Source organism: Hyaena hyaena, unplaced genomic scaffold, assembly GCF_003009895.1.
Source record: "Hyaena hyaena isolate Hyena2069 unplaced genomic scaffold, ASM300989v1 scaffold_1802, whole genome shotgun sequence".
NCBI classification, from domain to species: Eukaryota; Metazoa; Chordata; class Mammalia; order Carnivora; family Hyaenidae; genus Hyaena; species Hyaena hyaena.
Window position 1 is genome coordinate 145,492 of NW_024082435.1, and position 27,061 is coordinate 172,552.

General features: G+C 39.4%; 1 protein-coding gene across 1 annotated transcript in view; it reads right to left on the bottom strand.

Moving 5' to 3' along the window:
• Nucleotides 1–57: 57 nt before the first annotated feature.
• The window catches only part of SYT16 (synaptotagmin 16), a 34,301-nt gene continuing 7,297 nt past the window's right edge, over nt 58–27,061 (bottom strand). The window contains exons 3-6 of the mRNA XM_039224865.1: nt 24,841–25,097; nt 19,172–19,612; nt 16,145–16,334; nt 58–3,166 (exon numbers count right to left, since the gene is read on the bottom strand). Of these exons, the coding sequence (XP_039080796.1) occupies nt 2,853–3,166; nt 16,145–16,334; nt 19,172–19,612; nt 24,841–25,097 (1,202 nt within the window). The 3' untranslated portion in view covers nt 58–2,852. The remainder of the gene's footprint in view (nt 3,167–16,144; nt 16,335–19,171; nt 19,613–24,840; nt 25,098–27,061) is intronic.

Consider the following 27,061-nt stretch of genomic DNA (forward strand, 5'->3'; position numbering starts at 1 on the left):
AAAAAAAATTAAAAAAAAATAATAAAATAAAAGAAGATAGGCTAGAAAGCAGATTTCCATAAACCCAGGGCATCATTTACCCTGTATCCATTATTTTAAAAAGCACTGTCTTCAGGAAAAATCATGGAAGGAACTACTCATGCAACTAATACTGGTGCTTCTTCACTCTCAAAAGTCTCTATGAGATATTAATTGTTAGCTAGATAAAACAGGCAAAAGCAGCCTTTTCACTGCTGAACCAACTAATTACCTTTCATATCTCTTAAAAAGTGAACGTAGATGTAAGAGCTCTAGTGAAAAGAAAAACATGTTAAGTGCATTGTGTCTAGACTTTGCCAAGCAAATAAGGGAGATAAAATGTACAAAATGAAAAGATCTTACTAAACCAGAATTTCAAAATCAATGTAAAAAAATTCAGCCTCCTATTTTAATGTATCTTGTCATTAGCATGTTAGATTTACACAATCAGCCTTAGATTGCTGTATATTCAAGATGTACATGCATCCTACATGGTGAATAGCACCCACATAGTAAAATTACAAGAATTAAAAATGCTTTTCAGGCATCTCATCCCCTAAAATGCTTCACATTCCTATAACTGTCTCATAAACAGCCTACCGGAAAAAAGATAAAACACACAAGGATATCCTCACTACACCAGCAGAAAGCCCTAAAAATGGGTGGGTCAAGAGAGAAAATGAAGTATAGAGGCAAAGGATCATCCATAAGGCAAAGGATGCAGCAAAACATAGAGCAGGAAAATATGAGGAATGAGGGAGTCCAGGACTATCAGTACAATATATGCAGCTTTTTCAAATGTAAATTTTAAAGTCAATGCTGCTTTTATGTTACTGCATAAAGGAAAGCATAACAAGGCTGCTCTACTTCCCTTTTAAACACAAGCGTGTAAAGAGAGTAAGGGATGTGAAAAGCCAATTCTTTGTGCTGCTACTTAATCAATTGCACTCAGTTCTACTAGATGACACAGCCACACTGCAAAGGCCACTCAGCAGTTAATGGATATAATGTTGGAAAAGCACTTTGAGGTCTTCCAAAGAGAGGTAGGGTAAAAACCCAGAAGAGCATGGTTTTATTACTTATTCCCAATAACAAAGCAGTATTATGGATGGAACTCCCGTGACCTAAAAAGAAATTAAGATATTAATTTATTTTGCTAATTCTGATTCTTCCATAGGAAATCACTTCTTTCACAAATTGGTACGTGAAATCACAGTAGAATTATCCCATGCCCTAGTCTGTTCTTGTCAGGATAACCATTCCACACTGCACTGTGAGGGATAAATATGTTCTTCAAGTGTTACAGCCTACGTTTACAATCTGTCAAAATGTAGAGCTGAGGAGGAGTTCTGTGTTTTTCACTGTATACATCCATCACTAGCTATCACTCTTCCCACAGACAGCAAAAAGTCAACAATGAAACATAAAAGCTAAAAATAAGCGACTGAGTGAGTGCTCAGAAGAGCTACGTGTTAGGCACTGGCATTACACGGACACATATTCCTTCCCTTTTTTTATTACTGACAATTTAAGGTGACTGAAATTAAGGACTCAGACACGAGTGAAAGAAAAAGAAACATGCACTGCACAAATATGTCAAAGTGTGAAATAAAATTTCATGCTCATAACCACATGAGATCAGTGTTCCGAATGGCACATGTCCGGAATGCAAGGAGTGACTAATATATGCTAATGCAAATGCCGTGAGAAATGACAATTATAGGCACTTCAAATGCTCCAAAAAAGAACTCAGTGTCATTTCATACAAGCTGAACATATTTCTTCATTCACAGGTATCATAACATGTTCATTTCTAAGAGTCAGTCAAATCAACATTTATTAAAGACCCACTGTGTACCATCAACTATGCTCTAATCATGGAAAATAGTGCATAAAAAAGAATATGGTTTACATGCAGGTGTATTTTCAAAATATATGTATGGGCATATATCACTGAATATAGAAAAAATGTAATCTAAAGGAAAAAGCCCAATTCAGAAAATCAGCAAATCCATGACTTCAATAGGTACTTTTGGTTTTCTTCTCATTCTGTAAGAATATACTGGGTGAGGAAAATAGCATAAAAACCTTGAAAATTACACATTGGAAATCTTACCAATGAAAAGGAGACAAGTTGTCTTTCAACAGTGTTTTTAAACTTTTTTTTAACCTTCAAAAAGATTAATTTAACCACATCTCACAGGAAACCACAATATATAAATGAGATAAAGAAAGGTATATAAGAAATACCAATTTGTTTTATAAATACACGTTTATAACACTTATTTGTTAGGTAAATAAATGAGGAGTTTTTTATAAAGACAAAAATGTGAAGGGATTATGGATGACAGTTACATTCTTTTCCGAGCCTCGGCATCTGATTCATTTCTGTATTTGGGGGGTTTTGGCACCATGTTAACAAAATTCTGATTCATACACATACCTGGATACAAATAGTAAGATTTAACAGCTTCCCTGCAATCTCAAGTTATTCTTCAAGCAAACAGAGACAGCAAAAGAAGCTTCATTCCATAGGCTGAACCCAGACACACTAACCTATGAACAAATTAACTCATCACTGTTCTCAACTATGATTATTTTCCATCAAGTACGCTTGACCATGTGTATGTGGGTTTTTTATTACAATGTTTAAATCCAAATCAAACCTTTGTTGACCCAAAGATCCTGCCCAGAATGTTCCAGAGGTTAAGAGACTCTAATCCCTATTTGTAAGCCTGTCGTTAAAAAGGCCACCAGCATCCGCTGAGTTGGTATGTGTGGCCAAAATGCAGGTCACCAGGGTGGACATAGCACACAAATGCCTGTGGGCAGAACTAGGATTCGAGCAAGGTATGCCACCTGCAGACCTGCTGACCTTTTGTCTCCTTCATTTCCTCCCAATGATCTTGTTCCTCTTCTCCACTACTGTTTTGGCCCAGAGCAATCCAACCGATCATCTCTTTACGCTTCATAGTACGCCTGTTATAAATGGAAATCATCAACGTGACATCAGAGAGCTGAAAGAGGGCCACCTGGAAAACAAAGGTCTCCTTATAGACAGGATTGGGCTGACCACGTCGAATGGAGGTCTTACAGCGGGACATCTCTTGACCCACAGAATTGAGAAGAAAGAGCTTCCCATATGTATCTAAGGGAAAACAAACAAACAAAAAACAACAACAACAAATGAGAAAACATCAGAGCTTTCTGTTCTGCTAGTTGTGTTGTAATATTTACACGGGCTCCAAGTTTTTTCTTTTTAACACATTGATCAGCATCCTTAGGCCTGGTGTTTGCTGTAGGGCTAACATATTTTCCATGAATTATTAAGGAAAGGGATTATTAGCTTCAATGTTGAATGTTTCATGCAGCCCACGACAGGCACCTTGCTGATGTTCATCAGAAGCTCTATGTTTACAGAGGTGTATACATGCCTAAGTATATGTGCAATGGTGACTGTGGGCATGCATGGTTCTTCACCCACATTTTGTTTACGTAACAAGATAAATATATACATTTTGTTCTAGAAGTGCTTTCTTTTCACAGTCAAAATACTGTTTTATGCCAAGATCAAAGACTGTCTTCTCTTCCCACTCTCTACATATTCTTTGGACCATCTTATCCACTTAATTACAAGTACCAAACCTGTATCTCTAGCCTAGACTTCTCTTCCAAGCTCAAGATCCAGCTCAGTCCCACATTTCTTACTGTGGACATTCCACACATGTCTCATTCATCATGTCCTGAGCTTTTAAAAACTTGCTGCTCCAGTATTCCCCATCTCTGTGAACAGTAAGCATCATCCACTCAGTTACCCAAACCAGGAGTCAGAGCTACATTTTTGATAAGACTGGCTCCTCACCCCTAGTCCAGCCAAGCAATCACCAAGTTCCGTTCATTCTATGTCTTTTAATAGCGCCCAACTCTGCCCAACACTTTTCATTCCCGAAAGGCACTGAACTCAACGTGCACTGCAAGCTCGGGTCACCAGCCTCTGTCAGATCCTGCAATACAACAGGTCTCCTCATCCATCTTCCATCCCTAGGCTTCCCAATCCCACAGGCAGGGGAAGCTATGTAAAATGCAAATCTGTTCATGTCACTTGCTAATAGACAAAGACTGAGCCTTCAATTCTTCCCACTAGTCTCAGGATCAACACTAAATTTCTTGGTATAGATCACACACTCTGACCCTCTTACCTTCCATTTTCACTCTGCACCACTGTTGCACTGTTGCACTGTTGTTCTTTCCCTTTCACTTCTGCACAAACTATACATGCTCTGATACCACAAGTGATATTCACCTTCCCAAGATCTCTATTCATTAGTTTGGTTTGGATGTGGCTGTTTCCAGCAGGTTATCTCAGGACTTAGTACCCAGCGTTATCATTGCTTGCTTACTCATCTGCAAGGCTATCAGCTTGAAAGAGGAATTGCCTTGTTTATGACTATATCCCTGGTTCCTAGCCTACTGTCTAACACATGGTAGACATTCAATAAATATTAGATAGTTTGAAACGAAAGTACATGACTATCCAGGAGGATTGACTTTCTTTTTTCTTTTGGTCTTGGTTTTTCAAACTTGCAAAATAAAGATAAACCCCTTGGCTTTGCACCCGTTGTACTAGGAATGCTATAAAATCATGACTAGCCTCATATGTTTAGTAATTTATAGAAAGGAAAGAAAAAAGCCAAATTTTACTCACATAGTCCCTCCTTCTGCTAAAGTTCTTGAATAACTACAAAAAAATTATCTCCTAAGACAATTATATTTTATTAAAACCACTTAAATTATCATTTTCTTGACCCTCTCTTAACAACAATTTTTACCACTAACCTATGTGTGTCCTAGTCTTTAAAATAAAAAAACCCTAAATGTTAGAGTGTTTCCCAAATTCTATCATTCTGTACATTCTGTTCAATGCAGGCTGAAAGCTGATTAGTGTTTACTGCTCACTTTCCCACCTAACAACCAGTCAAACTTTTAAAAGTGTAAATCCAGATCTCTGTAATTTACTGTTCCCTATAAGAGCATTGTAAGATAGGAAACAAATTACAACCTGTGGTTTTCTTTCTATGTTGATCTTTTTCTATTCCAGTTTGATGTGTTATTTTATTCACTTATCTGCTGAGAAACACAAGGTGTGAAATTACACTTCAGGTGTGAAAACACTTCTCTGTCTCAGAAACAGGGCTCTCCACTCTTCAAACTGCTCTACCGAGAAAGCTGTCAGAAAACCAACAATGGAGGAGTGAATTTGTGTTTCTGCAGCTGTACAGCTACATAATTCCTACAGGAAAAGTTCAACCTGGTAACCGAACTGCTCTGGCAATTCTGCTGTCAGTTATGGCAGTGGGAATTGAGTCAATCTTACAAACAAAGTCTTGCTCATTTCACAAAGTGCAATTTCAATTTTTATCCCGTCACAAGATCACTTTCTAATTACATGAAAGGCCATTTACTACTAAACTATGATCACCGAAGCTGAATTAAATGTGTATGACAAAAAAAGGGAAATAATTATTTTATAAACAATCCAGTTGGAGGACACCTAACCAAAAGAAGAGAAACACTGCTGATTATCCCAGCTCAAAGGGAACCCCTTCTCAGCAGTAATGTCTTCATTTTTAATTGTCCAGAGCAAAGGCTGTCCCCAGGAAATTCTACCTGTGAGAAACAGTGCCGAGTACTCCTGGGGTCTTTTGGGGTTCAATGATTTATACCAATGAGGACGAGCCAGAATGGACAAAGAAAGAGTCAAATAAATATACAACTTAACTGAGTTCTGTTTTAATTCTTTGGAATTGATAATATTTGCTACAAAACACCACCAAGCAAATATTTTATCTTCTGATGATTATTCAGAGTGCCCCCTCAGTGGCACTAATAACTTCAGACATCATCAAAAGGTTGAATGGGTCATGATTCCCATGCTTTTTCTAATATATACATAGGAGTGGATTGCTGGTTCTTTATAAATTCTAGATATAAATCTTTTTTATATTTATTGCTAGTATCTTCTCTTTGCATGTAGCTTACCTTTTTATTTTATAGTAACTTTTTGTAGTATAACTGCTTTAAATTTCTGTGGAGTCAGATTTATAAATGTTTTCCTTTTTAGTTTATGCATAAAAGAAATTAAGAAATCCTACCCAAACTCAATAGTCTCATATATTTTCTTCTATGAGTCATAAGGATTTGTTTTTCATATTTAATTTTTAATCTACCAGAAATTGCTCTTTGTGTGTGGTGTGAGGTAGGGATCTTTTTTTTTTTTTTTTCCATATGGGAAGCATTATTCATTAAATAGCCCATCATCTCCCAACTGACTTGTAATACAATGTCAGATACCTGAGTGTCTTTCCCTCACCTGATAATAGTTATTATCATCATTTTATAATATGCTTTGCTATCTGCTAGGGAGAATCCTTCTATTGTCTTTTTAAAATTTTTCATTATTTTAAGCTTTTGCTTCATTTAGCTGACTCTTGCATATAAATTTATAATCAGCTTGTCAAGTTCTATTAAAAAACATAAAGCAAAATATATACAAAACAAAAACAAAAAACCGCCTCTGGGGATTTTGTTGGAGATTGTACTGGATAGATAGATTAATTTGGGAAAAGTTGTCTTCACAGTATAGAACATGCTCACCAATGAACATAATTTACCTATTTAGTTTTCTCTTGTGTCTTTCAAAGAGTTTTGTGGGGGTTTTCCCCATAATGTTCTTACTTGTCTTTGTTAATGTTATCCTTTGGTACCTTAGGTATTTTTTTACTGTAGTACTTTCTAACTGCTCCTGATATATTAGAAAATAATTGGTTTTGTATGAAAAACTTATTAGTATGAATTTATAGATTTTCCTAATGTAGACAATCATATTTTTACAAATAATGACAATTTTGTTTTTTCCTTTCATGATTTAAATTTTTATTTCTTTGTCTTATTCTACTGAATTGCCTTGGGCCTCCAGTCTAATACTGAGTAAGAGTGATGCCAGTGGGAATCCTTATTTTGTTCCTGACTTTAATAAAGGATTGCAGGATTAAGAATGATGATTAGTGCAGATTTTCTTCAAATGCCCACTATCAAGGTTTAGCAAGTTTTCTTCTGTACTACATAATAATTGTTGATATTTAACACCATTCCACCATTCTAAGCAGTTTCTTTTACCAAAGAGATGTAAAACTTAAAACTGCACTTCCCTAAGTCTTTCGCCAGTAAGATCCCACAAATGAAAACTACTTGTCTGAGACTGGAAGGTAGAAGAAAAAGGGAGCCACATCTCTCCAGATCCAGTAGCTGGCATGTGTCTAGGCATTAGCAGATGGGAAAGTAGCGGTTTTGCCCATGTGTTCAAATATCCTTATGAGAATCATTCTTTTTCTGCACACTCAGCTCAGACCATTTCCATATTTTTTCCTTTGATGTCTGTACTTCTAGATTTCTGGAAGGGAGCCCCCTCATGTTTCAATCCTATAATAAACAATTTCTGACCCAAAATATCTAGAGTATTTCTATTTCTTTGACAAAACTTGATATTGTAATTGATCATCTGAACTGCAATTTGCCATAATAAAAACATAACCGCGGGCACTGGCACTGAAAGTGCGTGCCAAGTGACGAATAAACTAGTATCAGAGGCTAGAACAGTGGAGCTCTGTAATCCATATTATGTGATGGTAAAACTGCCATCTGATACAACTTCGGAAGAAGAGCATACGCCTAATGAGTTTGACGCTCTAGGGCAACAGATTTTTAAAAATGTTAGAGGTGTATTCAGTGTTACTAGCTTCATGGAGGTGGAGATAGACAGATAGACAGATAGACAGATAGACAGAAGGTAAACTTGGGAAAGAACTCAACAGGGTGCAAGGAAAACAGAAAACAAAAAGAGGGGAATGCTGAAATTCAGACCTTTTTCTGATTTGGAAAAGCTGAATGCCTCCAGACAGTGAGAGATGGATTTTTAAGTTTTCAAAGGCGCAGCAAACCTTCTCCAGTGAATAAGGTGATAGTGATTCAGGTGAAATATCAAACTAAGGATGTAGGCTTCATACCAGGTTTGAGTTGACTGGGACTTGTGACTGAGTTCTAAATAACAGAATATGAAAAATGATAACTATTACCTTCAATCACGACTATATTCAAGCACTACCACCCAAGCAAGAAATCTCTCCTACTGTGTCATCCCCTTCCCCATCCTCCACAATGCAGGTCACACTTAGAACATGATAGTATTGTCTCATTAAATGAAAAAAGCTCATAGACCTTCATCACAGCTGAGAGGACAGTCACCTGACTCATTACAGACTGTGTGTGATACAAGGGAGAAATAAACCTTGGCTGTGTTGGGCCACCAGCCTGCAGGGTTTATTTGTGATTGCATCTTAGCCTACCCTATAGTAACACACCTTCTATTACTCATCTGCTGAGTTGTTTTTATCCATAATGGAGAGTGTATTTTACCAAAAGCTTCTTTTGGTACATGCTGAGATCACCATAATAGTTTCTCATAAATCAGTTAATATGGTGAAATACACAAGCAGATTTTCCTAATGTTAAACCCTTCTTGCATTCCTGAGCTAAGCTCAGTGTGTTGGTAGTTAGTATTTTTTTTTTCCTTATACATTATGAGGCTAGGTGGGCCCAACATAAATTAAAGTGTGAGTGGGAGTATGTGTGGAGGGGAAACAGGGAGACAATGGGAGCAAGAGAAATAATCTAGTGTTATATCTATCTTTTACATAACACTTTAAGCCCTTTTACATTTATTATAATCACTGATACCTTTTGATTTATTTTTATAGCTTTGGCTTGTGTTTTTTCTTTTACATTTTCTATGTTTTTAAATCCTTTTCTAGTTTCTATTGGATTCACTGAACTTTATTTAATTTACTCCCTCTACTGATTTGAAAATTAGATTAAAATTTCAACATGTACCTTGATTTAATGTCTAAAATTAAGCAGTATTTTTACCCTCCTCTTAAGCAACATAAGGATCAGAGAATTCTTTGATTTTTCACTTTCCCTTCTCAACCTTCATGCTATTTCTATCTAGATTTTTATTTCCATTTGCTGTTGTACTCATTTTCCTGTTGTTTTGGTTTTTGAAGTCAATACATGCTGATATTTACCCAAATGTTCACCAGTTTTTGTTCATTATTCTTTCCTGAACTTCACTATTTCCTCCTAAGTTCAATTCTTTCCTGAAATGTATCAGTCAGTGGTTCTTTCAGTGATAAAGTCTTTCAAACTTTGTGGAAAATATCTTTATTTTCCCTTCACTCAAACTGAACAGTAAGTTGAGAGTGTTTTCCTCTTGAGACTTTGGTAATAATGTCCCCTTGTCCTCTGGCTTCTGTCATTACTGTTGAAAAGTCTGTCCTCAGTCTTACTGCCATTCTTCTGCAGGTAACTTGGTTAAAAAAAAAAAAAAAGCAATGAAAAACAAACAAATAAACAAAAAAAATACAGCTTGATTGAGATATAATTCATGTACCATGGTAACCATATTTCTCCATAATTGTTTTTCTGTCTAGATTTTCTAACTTTAATATTATTGTGGGAATTCTCTCTCTCAAAAATAAACAAACATTAAAATTTTTTTTAGAAAGGTGCCTAGGTGGCTCAGTCGGTTAAATGCCCAACTTCGGCTCAGGTCATGATCTCACGATTCATGAGTTCAGGCCTCACATCAGGCTCTGTAATGACAGCTCAGAGCCTGGAGGCTGCTTTGGATTCTACGTTTTCTTCTCTCTCTCTGTCCCTCCCCCAATAGTGTTCCGTCTGTCTCTCTCTCTCAAAAATAAACATTAAAAAATTTTAAAATATTACTGTGAGAATTAAGTAAAGGAATATCACCGATGCACTCAGTAAATTAGTGCCACATATAAATCTTCATTTGAATTGGCCATAATTCTGAGCATATCGTGGTTACTAATAAACACTATATTTAGCTGAAAACTGGACCAGGATTTTGAAATAAGGTGGTATGCCCCATATCTGCTTTCATATAGCCCTTTTCCCCCTGCACTCCATTTGTACAGCTTACCCCCCATATCTCACTTGTTCTTCACACTCGACATGAGGTGGCTTGATACGCTTCTTTATTTTTCTTTGCTCAAGTCTCTGCTATTGTGAGTGCCTAACAAGGTTAATATGCTGCTGCAGTAAGTATTATCATTTGGGATGTAATTATCACATGTGGCTAATCATGCACATGCTGCGAGGCTGGGAACTTGTTTTTAACTGGAGGGGACATCTTAATGATAGTTTTTGACAAGAACCTTTATATGTGTGTATACATACACACATACACACAATGCGGTAATGCATTGGAGGAGACAAAATGAAAATAAAGATGGAGAAAGAGAACCTGTCAACAGAATAGCTAATATATTTTTTTAACATAGCACTTGTATGAGTAACATTAGCTTGTTAACCTCATTTAATAGGGAAGGAAATGAAATTCAGGGAGGTTAAGTCAAATGTCGAGGCCATGCAGTAATTAGGTGGCAGGCAGAACAGAGCTGCTAAATTGTTAGTGAATTGCTTTCCCATGAAGCCAGATTTGAAGGATAATCAAATGTTTCTAATTCTCCATGGAAACTTTTTCACAAGCACTTGTAAATGCATATTAGAATTTCCCATGTTCAGAAGATGCCATAAACTGCTTTTGTTCACCCGGGCCATCCTCCATGTATAGATGTGGTAACCATTCCTCTCCATCAGTTTGGAGACTAGCCTATACTACCTTAACAGCAATAATGACAATATTTTCGAACACTGACCACACATACTAAATGAAGACTTGCCTTGAAAATGCCTGGCATGAATCTTGTCACACTGTTTAAATTAGTTCATGTTCTTACTTTATTAATATACTGTTTCTGAAGAGGTCTATGGGATAGTTTCAGTAATCTTCAAATAGCCTATTTTATCATCCCTAGACCACCTATTATTGGGGGGAAAACACAGCAATTTATAACATGGGCATTTCCCAGAAAGATAGAAAAAGATATGTAAACAGATGTAAATCTAGATATACAAATATAACTAGCTAGCTAGTTAGCCCTACCTGTCCATCCATCCATCTACCCATTAGATGAACAGAGAAAAGGTTAAGTTGGATATCAAGCAGTGCCTGGCCACATACTTTCTCTTGGGATGGATGTGGTTTATGGAAGGTACAATAGAAGATGCCCTTGGGTTCAGGTGTTTGGTACTTTATCCTGTCCAAGGTTGGGTCAGGGGAATGAAGTTAGACCTTGAGGTGTCAGCATAACCAAAAACATTATAATCCCAAACCCAGAAGCTGAGGCCTACATTTAATTTTTACCCACCTGACTGAGCTGAACAATTACAGACCAGCCTAGCTTTTTCTGCCCAATAATGTATAAGTAGAATTTTCAAAGACACTGAAAATTTGAAATATTTGTACAGTGGACACCCATACACATTGTGCCCAGATTCTTCATTTGTTATATTTTGCTTTATTTGTGTTATGGACTGAATGTGTGTATTCTCCCAAAATTTATATCCTGAAGCCTTAATCCCCAGTGTGATGGTATTTGGATGTGTGACTCTTGGGAGGTAATTAGGTCATGAAAGTGGATTCCTCATGAATGAGATTAGTACCCTTATAAGAAAAGACATGAGAGATATTTTCTCTCTCTGCCATGTGAGGATACAGCAAGAAGGTGTCTGTCTGCAAAGTAGGCAGAGGGTTCTCAGCAGGAACCGAACTAGCTGGACTTTGATCTTGAACTTTCCAGCCCCCAGAACTGTGAAAAATAAATTTCTGTGAGGCCACTTGGTCTATGGTATTTTTGTTAGTATCCCAAGATCAGACAATTTTCTTTCTAACATAGCTGCATTTATCTACCCATCAATCCATCTTAGCCGTATTCATCCTTGCTCTTGACCCATACCTAAACATTTCAGCACGCATTTAATTAACTAGGGTTCAATACATTGGGTTTTTTTTTTCTATTTTAAGGAACAATTTACACACAGTGAAATGCACAAAGCTTAGTACCATCCAGTAAATTCTGACCAATGCAAACATCCATTTAACCCATACTCCCATCAAAATATAGAACATGTCCATCACCATGGAATATACTTTCATGTCCCTGCCTGCTTCATCTTGACTTTTTTTCATGATAGATGAGTTTTGCCTATTAAATTAAAAAAAATTTTTTTAATATCTTTTTTTTTTTTTGACAGAGAGAGACAGAGGATGAGCAGGATAGGGGCAAAGAGAGTGGGAGACACAGAATCTGAAGCAGGCTCCAAGCTGTCAGCACAGAGCCTGATGTGGGGCTCAAACCCACAAATCACGAGATTATGACCAGAGCCAAAGTTGGATGTTTAACCAACTGAGCCACCCAGGCACCCCTATTTTGCCTACTTTAGCACTTCTCATAAATGGAGTCATGCTAGGTAACCAGTATGTTTTTGAGATCCCATGTTAATTTCATTCTTGTTTAGTTGTTGAATAGTATTCCACTATATAAATATACCTTAACTTGTTTATTCATTCACGTGGACATGAGAGCTCTTTGCTGTTTTTGCCACTATGAATAAATCTGCTCTAAACATTCTTGTGCAGGTCTTTTCTTTTTCTTCTTCTTCTTCTTTTTTAATGTATGGGTAAATGCCCAAACATAGAACTGTTGGATTTTCAATGCAAATTTAGTTATGTAAGAAACTACCAGGATTTTTCTCAAAGTGGTTGCTCCCTTCCCACCAAGAAAGTATTCTCCATATCCTCACTAACACTTGGTGGAATCAGCATTACTTTTAGCCATCCTGGCGGCTGTCATGGGGACTCACACCTAAGAATGCTTTCACTAGCTCCTGCCCACCAGAGCAAAACTTGCCTTTTACTGAGTCCTCTCCTCCAAGGATTAACCTCAGAAGTTTGAGAAGGGGCCTTACATTTCAGTGGTTTATTTCTTCTAAGGCCCCAATAGAGAAGAGGAACCTCACCTATTATTTGCCACCATCAACTGGACCAAGTTGGCACATTCAAAGTTATCTTTTGTTTCATGATATATTTTGAGGCAAAAGATTCTCACTTCTAAATCCCAGCCTTTCTCCTGGCTTCCAGCAATATTTAGAAACTTCAGTATTCAGAGAAGAAAAGCTCCCAATATTCAGGCTCAACCTATTCTCTTTCAGGCTTCCCTAAGGACCATTCCTCAATTACCACAGTTAGTCTATATAGCAGAGTTGATACTTCCTCTTTATACAAGAGGGAACTGTCCCTGAGCCCAGAGTCTCATGTACATACAGGGTTTTAGGACCCTCACATAAGTGCTCCCAAACATGCCTCTGCCCTGGCAGGCAGCACCTCTGATGCAGAGCTCTGGCGGCACCTCCCGCCCTCCCCTCTGCCTCGTGGGGACACTGCACTTGGCAGTCTCCCTCGGCCACCCCCAGCTTGTATCCTCTTTTCTCTCCCTTTCTTCCAACTCTGCTCAGTTATCTCATAAAACCCCTGTTCTGTCTCTTATTTTCTTCCATATGGGAACTAAAAATGTATCCTAAGCTTGCCTGATGACTGCCAAAATAGTGTGTGGCATAATAAAGTGAAACATCATGGAGAACCAGTGCCATCAACATCTAAGGCCCTTGAAAGTACCAAGAGATCCCTTTTACAATTGCCACAAGGGAACCTTCTACTTTCTCAACCCCTCCTAATTAAACAGGCTTTTCCTCAAGTACCGGCATTCTACATAAAAAACCTTTTGTCTTCACTACTGGGTTTCTGTTTTAATGAATAGCGTCACAGCAACTTTGTCTCCTATTACTTCGGTTAGAAAGATGCATCATGTTAGTTAGGGTTTAAATTAAATTGTGACACTATGTCTATGAAAAATCATGTAGGAAATGCCAAACTGACTTAAACTTCTGGAATAAAATCAGTTTCTAAATTAGAACCTGCCTTGTTTTTTTCCGATTCAGTTTTAAATATTTGTTACATGAATTTCCTCTTTGGAATGTTTTCTTTTATAGAGAAATGTATAATGATACATAGTACCATCCTTAACATCACAGCTTTACATGTTGCATTTCTACCTAGAAAGTATATATGATTACAATCCCATTTTACAGATGAGGAAACTGAGATTTAGGAGTTTAATAACTGTTAGCTAGTAAGTGGCAAAGCCTGAATTCACACCTTAGTTTGTTAGCCTCCAGCTAATGCTGTCTTTGCCAACATACTACCACCACACAGCTTAAAGCTTCCCTAGCACGTTGGGGCTCCTGGGTGGCTTAGTTGGTTAGGCGTCCGACTTCCTCTCAGGTAATGATCTCCAGAGTTCGTGAGTTCAAGCCCTCTGTCAGGCTCTGTGCTGACAGCTTGGAGTCTGGAGCCTGTTCCAGATTCTGTGTCTCCCTCTCTCTCTGCCCCTCCTCCACTTGTGTTCTCTGTCTCTCTCTTTCTCAAAAAATAAACATTAAAAATTTTTTAAAAAAAAATGAAAGCTTCCCAGCATGGATTGGAATAGGTCATGAATGTGTGATTCACTTCCCCCTCATTCTCTGCAGCTCCACCATGTTCTCAAATAATTATCCAGATCTCTCCACATTTTAGGAGGATAGGGAAAGAAAGTGGGAAAAGCTGCAAAGGAAAAACAATAAGCCCAGATCTTTAGTAAATACAGAGCTATTTAAAAAAAAAAATCTGTGACTAGCAAAGAGACTAGCTGTGCAATTAATAATCAGCACTATGATGCATTTTAAATTCCTGTCATGCAGCTAGGAGCATCATCACAGAATATGGCCTACGTACCTGTTCTCTTGTGGTCCAGAGTACTGGATTTTCCTTAGTAACTTGTTCTAATGGTGCTAATACAGACTGACTAACAAGCTGCAGCACAGGTAAAGACGAAGAAGAGCAGGAGCCTGGATTTGGCTATAGAAACTAACCCTTTTCTACCAGCTTGTCTGGCTCCTCACCTAATACTTACATGTGAGGCTAGAGTCCATGGACTCCTGCAGCCTACCACACTGTTACTGACTTCATCCTTATTTTAGTAAGATGCTGGTTGCTGGGGTAGACAGGTTCACTTGCCCTCCAGTCTACTCCTTCTAGTTTACACTCTGGACTTGAAAGGCTGGGAATTCAACAACATTTTTCAGACTCTCTTGCAGCTAGAATTCTAGACACAAATTAGGTTCCTCTGGTTATATGTATTTGCATGAGATCTAGAGGGCAGAAGCGAGGCAGAAGCCATCTTGCTGTCCTCATTTAAGCTATTTTTGCTGACAATTATTAAAGGAGAGATCATTTTTAGCAGCATTAGTCCAATGCTCAATCTCCAACTTCTTGGGTCCTGATAGGCAGTTGTGGCTGTTTCCAGCAACAGCATTTTTATTCTGGCTTTCTGAACCCAGGACTTCGGCTATGGGAGTGTCTCGAGCCTCTCTTTGCAGTGGTAATCTGTAAAGTGGTAGCTCTCCTGATAAGTCAGGCTTGCATTTCCCCAGATCCTTCTTTTCTACCTTCTCCTCTGTCAACACCATAACCACTAACATTTCTTGTATCCTCACTGCGTTAGGCATTTAGCTAAATGCTTTGTAGAGATCATTTTATTTAAACCCCAAAACAGCCCATGAGGAAGGTACTATTAATATACCTTTGTTCCAGATGAGTCTCCTCAGCTTCAGAAAAGAGAGTTAAATTATACTACATCAGAGCAAAGCCAATGAGTAAGTGGGTAGAGCTGGAATTTGTCCCCAGATCGGTCTCACTCCAAAGCCTATGTTCTGCCTCTTTAAGGTATTTGCAGTCCTGCAGCCTGTTAGCAGATTTTAATCGCCCATGCACACTATGTTGCTGAAAACATACCACTCTTTTCCCTATAACAACATATACATGTAAAGGGTCAGTGTATTTTGCATCAAGATATACCCAGCTATGGAAGAAGCATTCATTTTAATTAGATAGAAAGGCATTTTCAATATCTAGAGGTATTGCTTTGTAAAAACATGTCTAATCATACCAAGAGAGTTTCTCTAAAAGCGCTGAAGACTTAAGACCGAAGCAAATACAGCCGTCTCCTTGCTCCTGGAAGGCCCAGAGCTGGGGGTACCGACATGCACTTACCAGGCGCTCTATTAACAGCGAGGTTTCGGAAATGGCTGCCTTTGATCATTTCCACAGATAATCGCCCCGTTGTGGCATTGTAGGACAGCCCCACCAGCAGCTCTGGCGTCCCTCCATGAGACAGCGACTGCGTGGATGAAGCACTATCACTGTGAGAAACTGCAGATGGGCTGAGCGGAGACTCTCCACTCTGGAGGGAAGAACAACAAAGAGTCCATTGGCCCACGCTGTACTACTCCCTTACAGAAAGCCAATATTATGTTTGGTGAAATTGTGGTCCAATCTCAACTGCTGCCAAAGATTACTAACGGCACACTTGGTGTGAATGATAATGGGCCTGGGAGCACGGTCATGAAGGAGCTTCCCTGCATTATTAGCTGACATATTTGCTTCGAGAGCCATCTCCATTCAATATTTCCTCTCTAAAGACAAAATGGACAAAGATGTTATTACTAGTGTAAATCAAACCCTCTAAGACATGTGAAGAGCTAATAATACATTTAATATAGACCAAAATTCCCTCCTGTATAGTTTGTGCTTGAATGTTTCTATGGAACCCATCCACTCTAGGCATGAGTTTTGTTTCTGTTCTCTGCAGCTTCCTGATGGATGTAGCAATACAGGAGGCACTTTGTCTTCACTAGAAAAAGAAATGACCACTACTGTCTATTACCACATAGAATATTTGGCCCCTAGTTCTGCTTCCTTTCCTAGGGTTGTCAGCAATATGCCAGATGCTACATTTCCCCCCCCCCCAAGGAAATGAATTACATTGAAAATGAGCACTTTGATGACTGTTTAGTAAAAAAGCCAAGGCATAGACTGTGGATCTCAAAGACGGTGCATGCACCAGCCTAGGGGAGAGACTACGCTCTCTGTCCTGTTTATTCACACACGTGCTTCTCCAGAGTCCCCACACTTATACACCAGACATATAGGAAGGAGGAGAGTAAAGTGGGTCAGTATGTCAACTCTCACTCAAGAAGCATACAGTGGGCACTGGCGCTGTGAGAGTAAGACAGCCAGCCTCCCAGAACCACCACCTCCTCCACCAGAAACCGGTGCATCAGACTTTGCTCAAAATTTCTTCTCAGCATCTTAAATCATTTCTTAAAACTTATCAAAACCCCAACAAAATAAATACATTGAAAGGAATTAAGGATTCTTCACATCCGTAGGAAAATATCTGTTTACCAGGCCATGGTAGAGCCCTGGGCTTCTAAGGAGCACAATTTGTAAACTATAGGGCTAGCTGGTTTTGATAGGTGCCATATAGCCCCTGCTGTCAGGTTTATGATAATCCAACAGTGACATATTTGCTTAGTTTGAGGTACAGATCACCCCTCCCCTGTGTCTCTAAAGAGGCATCCACAAAGGCACCTCTCACTACAGAGCTTGCCTCTCCCATCTCATGTTGAATCCTTATAAATCACTCAGTCCAGTGATAGCCCAATGTCTGACATGTAAACATGTTCAAGTAACTGATGAATGGTAGAATTTTTACTTTAAAGTACCTTCACACTGGCCCACCTTCCCCACTTCAGCTCTGTGGCCCCAGCACAGGGATTGGCCAGAGGAATAGGTGTGTGATCATACCTATTCCTATGCCTACAGTGCAGGTTCCTTCTGACCTTCTCTGGTTTCTGTTTTCCATGATTTCAGATATATTTTACTCCGAGTTTAAAAAAAAAGAGGGATTTGAGCAGAAATGAGACGTGATCTGGCTTGTTTTAAAAGGCTTATTTGGGCGCCTGTGTTGGAAATAGTGTGTAAGGGGCGAAGTGGGAAGGTCACTAGGAGGCCCTTTCAGTTATCTAACAGAGTTAGGTTCTGGTTACAGTTTGGAGATAGAGGCAGTAGGATTTCATGCAGAAAGGAGAGAAGTCACAAATGACTTTGAAGGTTTTTGACAACTAAAAGAATGAAATTTCCTTTAGCCAAGATGGGAAGGCTTCAGGTAGAATAGATTTAGAGAGATAAGTCTGGAGAATTAATTTTGAGACATCTATTAAAAAATTTAAGTGATGGATCTCCCATCACTACACTCCAAAGTTTCTGGCTCCTTCCCTCATCCTCAGACAGAACAAGCTGCTTCCCACTTCTTGATGCCTGCATGTGCCATTCCCTCTGTCTGGAATCCTTGCTTATCCACATGTCACCAGTCTTGATCTCTTGATTCTTTGAGTTTTGTGTTTTATCATCACTTCAAAGACACATTCTCGGACCCTTATTAAACCAACAGCAACTCTATCACTCTCTCTCTCCCTTTGCATACCTGATCTGCTATTGTTTCCCCTCCTCCACCAGATATCAAGCTCTTGAGGGCAGAGGCATCACCCCTTTGTCCTTTCCTACATCCTCTCTGCCTATAGAGTACCTGTCATAGTAAGCACTTGGTAAACATTTTTGGTTAGATGACCAATTGGCCGAGTAGCCCAAGACTGAGACCTGATGTTTTTACGTGGTTTTTAAAAGGCCTACATACTAGGTAACATTTAACCACCAGCAATAGTGGGGTGTCTATCTTATAGACATACAAGCTGTGCTGTCCTTCCACATAACCCCAGCGGGGATGCAGAGGATAAGATGCATGCGAGGAGGGCAGTCATATAAATGGAAGGTCTTAGAAACGGCTAGAGATCAGGGCTGCTGTTGTAGGCTACTCAGACACACATGTTAAGGAGAGCCCCATCTCTGAGATTCATCACAAGGCACATAAGGGTGGGGCAGGAGGGAGATGGTCAGACTACAGTTCAGTTATTCAGCAGGTTAAGCCCTTCCCCCACACTGTTGCTGTCATTTCCAGAAATGGACAGAGAATACATCCATCAGCTTGTAGGGAAGATGAGCACAAAAAAACCCATTGTACCATGAAGTGCAAATCATGGCTTATAAGAATGAAGAGAGCCAAATGGAAAATTAAATTAAGGTGTTTGAATTCACAGGCTGAATGTACTAAATCAAGGACTGACAATTCCAGATCCTTGAACATACCGCATCATTAGCAGCACCATTTAACATACTCACGCTGATATTACTTCTTGGCTCTAGAACCAGAGTCACTTTCATTTCCCCTTCTGGGTTCAGGTGGCTGAGATGGAACAGCTTCTCTCCCATCATTCTCTCACGGGTCATCTTGCGGGCAGCATACAGGCGGAAGCGGACAGCACAGGCAGCCACATCTCTGGGCTCCATCTTAATGAAGGTGACCTTCTCCTTGAAGACAGGGTTGGGGCCTCTCTGTATGCTTGTCCTTCCCCTCTGTTTCTTACTGGGCAGCAGCACTACGTGAACTTGCCAAGAGTTGACACCACTTCGGTCTTTATCTGGGAGGCCCTGAGCTCTCACAATGGTCACTGTGAGCTTCTGGCTGGAACCTTTATATTCAAAGATGACCTCCAAGTCACCACATTTTGAGATGGGCTCCAGGACCCCAGTCGGCACCTGAAAATTGGCCCCATCCTGTTCCTGTTGCAGATAGAGGAAGAGATTAGGAGTGGAAATGATAATGTCCAAATACAGTTTGGTGAGATAGTGCTCCTCTGTGCTCCATCAGATCCCTGTACTTTTTTGATTGTCAGCACCTAGTACATTAAAAGGGTCTGTTTATTGGTCTATGTCTCCCTTAGATTGTGAATTCTTTGGGGGTACAGTGCCTGATATATGGTGAATCTTCATGAATGCTTTTGGAATGAATGAACAAAGCTTTTATATTTTACAAAGTGTTTTCATATACACTGACTCTCAAAAAAGCACACCTGACCACTTGCATTGAAACTGAGATCTAAAGTCTAAAATTAATCAACTATGCAGCTTCCAAGAGAGAACTTTTTCTGGAGTTCCCAGGGAAAATGGCTGAGCCTGGGCCTGTGCTCCAAGACCCAGGACTTCCTGCAGATGAGAATCCTAGTGGGGGGTCACAGACAGGTGAATCTTCAGTAGTTTTTCAAGCTACATGGGAGAAAACGTTTAATCCAAACATGCGTGTGGACTTGAGTCATTCAGAGTTTCTGATTCTGTAGGACTGGGGTGGGGCCTGAGACTCTGCATTTCACAGCTCACAAGGATGTCACCAATGGCCTCACACCACACTCTTGAGTACTGAAGGTTTAGGAGGGCATCCTCAGCAGCCACTTAGCAAACAGCAATACCAGACATGGAGACAGAACTCGGGTTGAAATCATAACTCTACCATGGACTGACTTTTTGACCCTGGCCAAATAGGCCACCCTCTCTGTGCTCTAGCTGAAAATTGAGCATTAAGATGCCTATCTGATGGAGTGTTATGATGAGGTTTTAACAGATATTGAAAAATACCTGGCTCAGACTAGATTTCATAAATACCTATTCCCATCAATGGACTGATGCTACCTCTTTTCAAACATGGCCCCCCTCATTATAAAATATCACCCTTAGACAACAATTCACCCATAGCCAGTAAGTTCTGATGACCTCACTGAGAAAACTGAGCTGAGCTGCATTATTATAATGAAGTAGTCTCCAACAAACCATAAAGAATGTCAACATAATTTGATTTTTTTTCTATGAAGGCATGATACTCACTCATTACTAAACTTTGACCTGATTCTCATTATATATCAGAACCTGTTCTTATTTATGTAACTCAACACCAGACTTCGCTAATCTAAAGACTATTTTAAAGTATATGATAAGGCACCTGAAAAATGTGCATTCATCAACAAAACTTCCCCACAGAGTGGAGGTTAAAGTGCACAGTTCACTGGAATGAGACATCCTTAGGCAACCCAGGTCTACCACTTACTCCCTTTATGACATTGGACAAGTTATTTCATCCTTTTCCCTTGTGATTTTCTTCAACAGTAAAATGGAGATGAAGCCAATTACTGAGTTGTTGTGCAAATTAAAGGACTTGACAAACAGGAGACATGGAATAAATGTCTTCTCTTTTAAAATGCACATTAGTCTACAAAGAAAATTTAGGCTTTTTGCAAAATAAGGGAAGCTCCTTATATTCTTTCCTCAGCATGCATTCATGTGAGAGTGTTTCTATTCAGAGGTACTTAGTTTCAAGTGATAAAAGTGGTTGCTATAGAGACTTCTGAATACAACTGACTAGTGTAGATATAATATTAGAAGCAAGTCTCCAAGGAGTTAGCCTAACTCAGAAATCAAGTCACAGTCTTCTGTTAGAACTCCCATCTATTTTAGCCTCCTCTTGATCATCTCTATATTGCTTGCTGGATCAGAAGTAATAAGAGCTAACATCCACTAAGCCGTCTCTCATGCCAGGTACTATGCTAAACTCTCTATAGTGTGCAAAAGCCCACTTTTATGCACTTCAGACCTTCTTAGCCTCACCTTTGTTGCCTCTTTCCAGCAGGCATAGCCTGTTGGGTTCTAGTAGCTTCAGCCTGGCACAGCCCGACAAAGCCTCACCACCTCTCCAGGCAATGCAACTCTCAACTCTCGCCACAGGCCTCTATTACTGTCAAGGCTTGGAATGTTACAGAATCCTCCTTAGCATTCATGTATATAAAGCCCAGAGTCTGGAGGAGGTTAATGCCCCATGCAGTAAACTTGTCTTCCCTTGGACAGATGTCCTGAGATCAGTTAATACAGCTTCTTGCAGTCCCACAAGATCAAGCCATGAGTCACAGTTAGTGGTGGCCAACTTGATTATAATTCTCACACTGGTTCTCCCTTATACCCCGCCTCATTCCCTCTCACTCTTGTTCCCAGGGCTTGTACATCCTGACACAACAGGCTATGCTTTTTGGGAATCCACCTAAGAAACATTATCTTTTAAAATATTCACATTAACCTAACAAGGTAGGGATTTTAATATCTTCATTTTATGGGGGAGGAAACTTAAGCCAGAAGTTTTAGAAAGGCTGAATAACTCACTCCTGCTCCCAACCAAGGCTATGCAGGGTTTACCAGTATTAATGCTCAAAATTCCAAACCTTAGGCTGAACCATGATGTCTCCCTTCTTCCCCCCAAGCCTCTCACCATAGCTATTTATATTTGTAGTAAGTGTGTGAGGTGAGGCAGGAGTAAGATGAGAGATGGAAACACATATTACTTTGAATTTCACGTCCTTTTAGGTCCCTGTTCTTCATAATAGTTAACAGTTCCCAGTTTTGTCAGCAATTTCAATGCCAAGGTAAAAATATCCTAGTCAGTGACTTATCCCTCCATTTATCCATCAGGCTAGCTATTCAGACAAATGCTCACTTCACCTACAGGTCTGTGCTAAGTCCTTTGAAGGTCTCTGAAACAACTCTCCTAAGAACTCTGCACAAAGCAGAGCTGTAGGCCATGGCCAGGCTCTGGACTGGGACGATCCAAGCTGCAGCACAGGGAAACAGGGCTCTGTGGCCCCTTCCTGGTCTGATCTGAAACAAAGATTTGTGAAGGCTGGTATTTTCATAGCAATTAATCATTTTAACACACTTTACCTATCACCAGGCAACTAAAGGCTCTCCTCATGCGGGTACTGTTAATACCACTAATCCATCTGACCTTCCTGCAAGGTAAAAATCTCTTCATTTTTATCCCCATTTGGCAGATTTTAATTAACTTCTCAAGGCCAACCTGTTAATCAGTAGAAAGCAGAGATGAAAAGTGGGACACACGTCTCCCTGTGTGCTCAAAATCGCCAGCCACCCGCCCATTGTCTTCCCTGCCAAGCCCTGGGTCTGCAGGAAAAAGTCAATGGCCTTTTCCAGCAGAGAAGAGCGGTGCTCAAAAATCCATCAGCCTAACAGGTAGTCACATTGCATGAGTGGTTTCCTTCTGAGGCAAAATAAGTGATTCCTTTAGCTCTAATATCCCTATTTTTCTCTAAGATGGGAACACTTATGCCACATTGTCAAAACCCTCATAGGTTTAAAGATTTTCTATCAGATTGAAAGCCTTTGTGTTTTAGTAAGACAGTGTTGATGTCATCTGTGTAGCCCAAAGTAAACAGACCTGCAATATGTTCCTGATGCCAGATACACAGGGGAAGACTGGGTTCTTAATACAGCTAAGAGGCAAATAAATCAATTCTTAAAAGGCAAGCTAAGCCTGCAAAGCAGGCAGTTACAGGAACTGCCTCCGAGCTGCCTCTGAGGTTCTACTGTAGGAGCACCAAATTACAGTTTTTGTCTCAAAATAGATAGGAGGTTGAATGGAGCACACAGAGATGTCTGGGTATTTTTGGAGTCAGAGAACATTTAGTGCTCTCAACACCAAGTCTTCTATTAAAGCTCCATGAGTCAGGCAGATGGGAGGTTACCTGAAGAAAAAACAATTCCAAGCTGAAGGAACAATTATCAAGGGGACTGAGTATCAATAGGCAGGTAAACCATTCTGTTTTGCTTTTGTGGTGAGAAAGCCAAAGAGGGTGTTTTTAAATGTTCAATGTTACTGTGTGGGATTTGATATGACTTTTCAGCAGCAAACCAACTGGGAAGCACAATTTTTTTTTTCAAAACTTACAAGGTTAATAGCTTTGGGTGTCTATATGCAGGACTGACCCTGACAAGCCACAAACCATGATTTTGCATTACTGTTTCTTGTCCTCAGCCATGACATCAACACATGGGCACACACACACACATGTGCACACCTTCTTATGCTCTCTCTACACACCCCAGTGCATTAGCCGTACAGCTGTGGGACATGATTCTCTGTGATTTTTTTTCTTCTCCTGGCTGAGAATCTGCTATGTGTGACAGTCCAGGTCCTTGTAAAAGATTCCACCTGGTTATTTTCTCAAGCAGACAAAATACATAAACTTTTCTCCTTCCTTTTGCCCCACAAACTATATGAATATTTTATATACATATATTATGTATTTCATCAAAATTAATTTCAAAGAAGGCAGTAGACATTATTATTTAACATCTCCTAGTGTCACAGAATCATAATAAAAGACATCTAGCTAATAAAGAACAACTCTAAATGCCTGTAAGACAAAGTAATGTTTATAAAACATCTTTATCATAGTGCCTGGCACATAGTAATTGCTCAATAAATGGTAGTGTCTGTCATAATCACTTCCAGTCATACCTCTGGGTGGTTAGGCATATTCTGGAATAAGTTTCAATTAAAAAATAAATTTAGAAGGGGTATCTTATATTAGAGATTTATTCTAAAAAGCAAAGTCAATGGCCAGAGGGTCATCACAAACTAATGCCATCTCTTAAATCTTGAATTCAATGCAAACCTAACAAACATACTACAAAATCTTCATTATAATATCTTGCAGCATTTCATTTGGAGGGTCACTGTATTGTGGTTTAATTTTCAAATAATTTTCATATTAAAATAATTATAACTCGAGATTTGGGGTAAATAAAAATAGACTCCATTTAATTGAAACCATGAAGGAAATACATCAGTATTCTCTAAAGAACTAAAAAGTCTTTTATATAAACAAGAGGCCTGATTGTTGCTGGGTCTATTCTCCCACTCTTCTTTTTTCCCTCATTTTGATAGAAATTTATTTATGATTCTTTTATTGGTACACATAGGAGCTGTGACTTGGTCACCTGAAAAATTTTTATTTCTTATAAATAAGGACTCTTTACGTCTTTGTTTTTCAAGGCATTGCTTCCTTTCTGGAGACATTTTTTTTCTTGCGACATGAGCAGGAAGAGGAAAGCAAGACCTCACTAAAGAGCACATAACACTCAGGCAAAGAAAGAATGAAAAACAAATAACTTGCCTCTGGACCCCACACGGAGCTGCTGTCAGTAGCATAGGAGTCTTCAAATCCCCGGTTGTTAAACGCAGTCTCCAATTCCAAGCTGCCTTCTGTGGACTGGCGACTGAGGCTGCGAGGCACACTGGTCTCTTGGGGAGATGCGCCAGGGTGCCTGGTGTCTCCCATCTCACATGCGGACTGTGAGTGGGCAGAGGCGGGATCATCTTTACCGTAAGACAGAGTCCCAGAATAATTCGGTTGGCTGGCTCCATCCAAACCTAAATGTGCAATAAGGAAACTATTTCAAATATATTATTATTTTACAACTTTTTACCTAGAGAAATTGAGCAGTAGCAACAATACAAATCAAGATCGCAAAAACAGGGGCATCTGGGTGGCTCAGTCACCAGGCTCAGGTCATGATCATGGGGTCATGAGATCAAGCCCCAAGTCAGGCTCCATGCTGGGTGTGGAGCCTGCTTAAGATTCTCTCTCTCTCTCACCTTCTCTCTCTCTCTCTCTCACCTTCTCTCTCTCTCTTTCTCTCTTTTTCTCTCCTCTCTCCCCCCCCCACCCCTTCCCCTTTCTCCCTCTTGTACTCTCACTCTTTTTCACTCTCTCTCTAAAGTAAAAAAAAATCTCAAAAACAAAACCCATCAGGTAACACCTTCAAACATAATTCCATCCACACAGTGGATAAACTTGGTCTAGATAACCAAAAAGATCATTAGTTCATTGCATAGACTATGAGAAGGTTTAATACTTTCTAACAATATGAATATAAAGGATGTATGCTTATGTAAAAGGAGACACATTAATATTTTGTTGGAACTAATAAACACAAGACTTTGGGGATGGATCTAGAAAACAAGAACAACAATCTATTATAGAGATCATACTGTCTCCTGACTCTAGCATTCTTCTTTCTCTTTTCCACATTCACCATCTTACCCTCTCCTTAAAAGGCTTCAGTGGTTCTCTCAAGTAAAAAATTATTTACTTGATCCATGGAACACTGGACTTGAATTCAGATGACCTGGGTTTAAATCCTAGCTCTGTGTTAAGAATTTACACAATATTTGGACTGTCCAAACTTTTGTTTCTTTATCCATAAAATGATGATAAGACCATCACAGAGTCATTGTGGATACACAAAATAATATCCACCTGGCAGCCACTAGGTTTTCCATAAATATTAGCCTTGCTTGCTTGTCTGACCCAAACTGGCCTCTTCCAACCCTACAAACACCAGTTTTCTATTGCCTTCCACCTTGCTGTCACCTGTGGGCTCATGAAAACACAAGTTGTGTATTCCTGTTCACCATGGTCCTCAAACTACCTCTCCCCTCGTTCTTTCTTTCCAAAGTCCAATAACTCCTGAATCTTGCCTGACTCCTTGGACTCAATGTTTTCTGCTGACTTTGATACTATTCTGTTTTCTCTCTCAGCACTGTATCATCTGTGCATTCCCTTTCTCTCCTTTAAAGTCTAGGTTACCTTTGGACAGTAAAGGAAAACTGGCAGAGTCTTCCTAAGCTATAGCTTTCATCCTGACTTTCCTCCCAAGGACATATTTTCTCTTTGGTCTCCAATCTCCTCCAGAAGCCACAATCCCAGAATAAGAGAAAATTAGAGTTAGAGATGGAATGAGTGAGTGAGAGGACAAAGTATAGGTGACAAAGTCAGCTCTTATTTACATATTGTATGGTAGCAATTGTTTCCACTGTTGGTCTTAAAGCCTCAGTGAGAATATAAGCTCCTTGAAGGTACTAAGCCACATACCAATAGGTTCTGGTCTTTATCCACCAGTGGTTTCACTAAACCCTCAAACAACTCCCCAGGCTAGACAGGTAACAAATAATTGAGGCAGCCAAGTGTGCAGCAATATGAAGTAGTGGTGATAGTAGTTTACTAGACAGTTTATGACCCACTTGCAGTAAACATGCAAACTTAAAGTTATATTATCACACTACGCAGACTATACAAAAACATTTTTAGGCAGTCTTGGTACTCATGGCACAACTTCAGACTCCTGATTTCGGATTTTGCAACACCATGGGACAGTCCACTGAGAAGTTCCCCTATCTGCTTTGTTATTCTTAATAATTCAGTGCGGGCCCCTTGGAAACATTTTCATAGGGCACCATAACAGTTTTACATTCACACACTCAGTTATTTGGCAAACGCACTTTAAAAAGGCCACAGAAAATGACAGAACGAGAGATATTCCATATGCAAAATC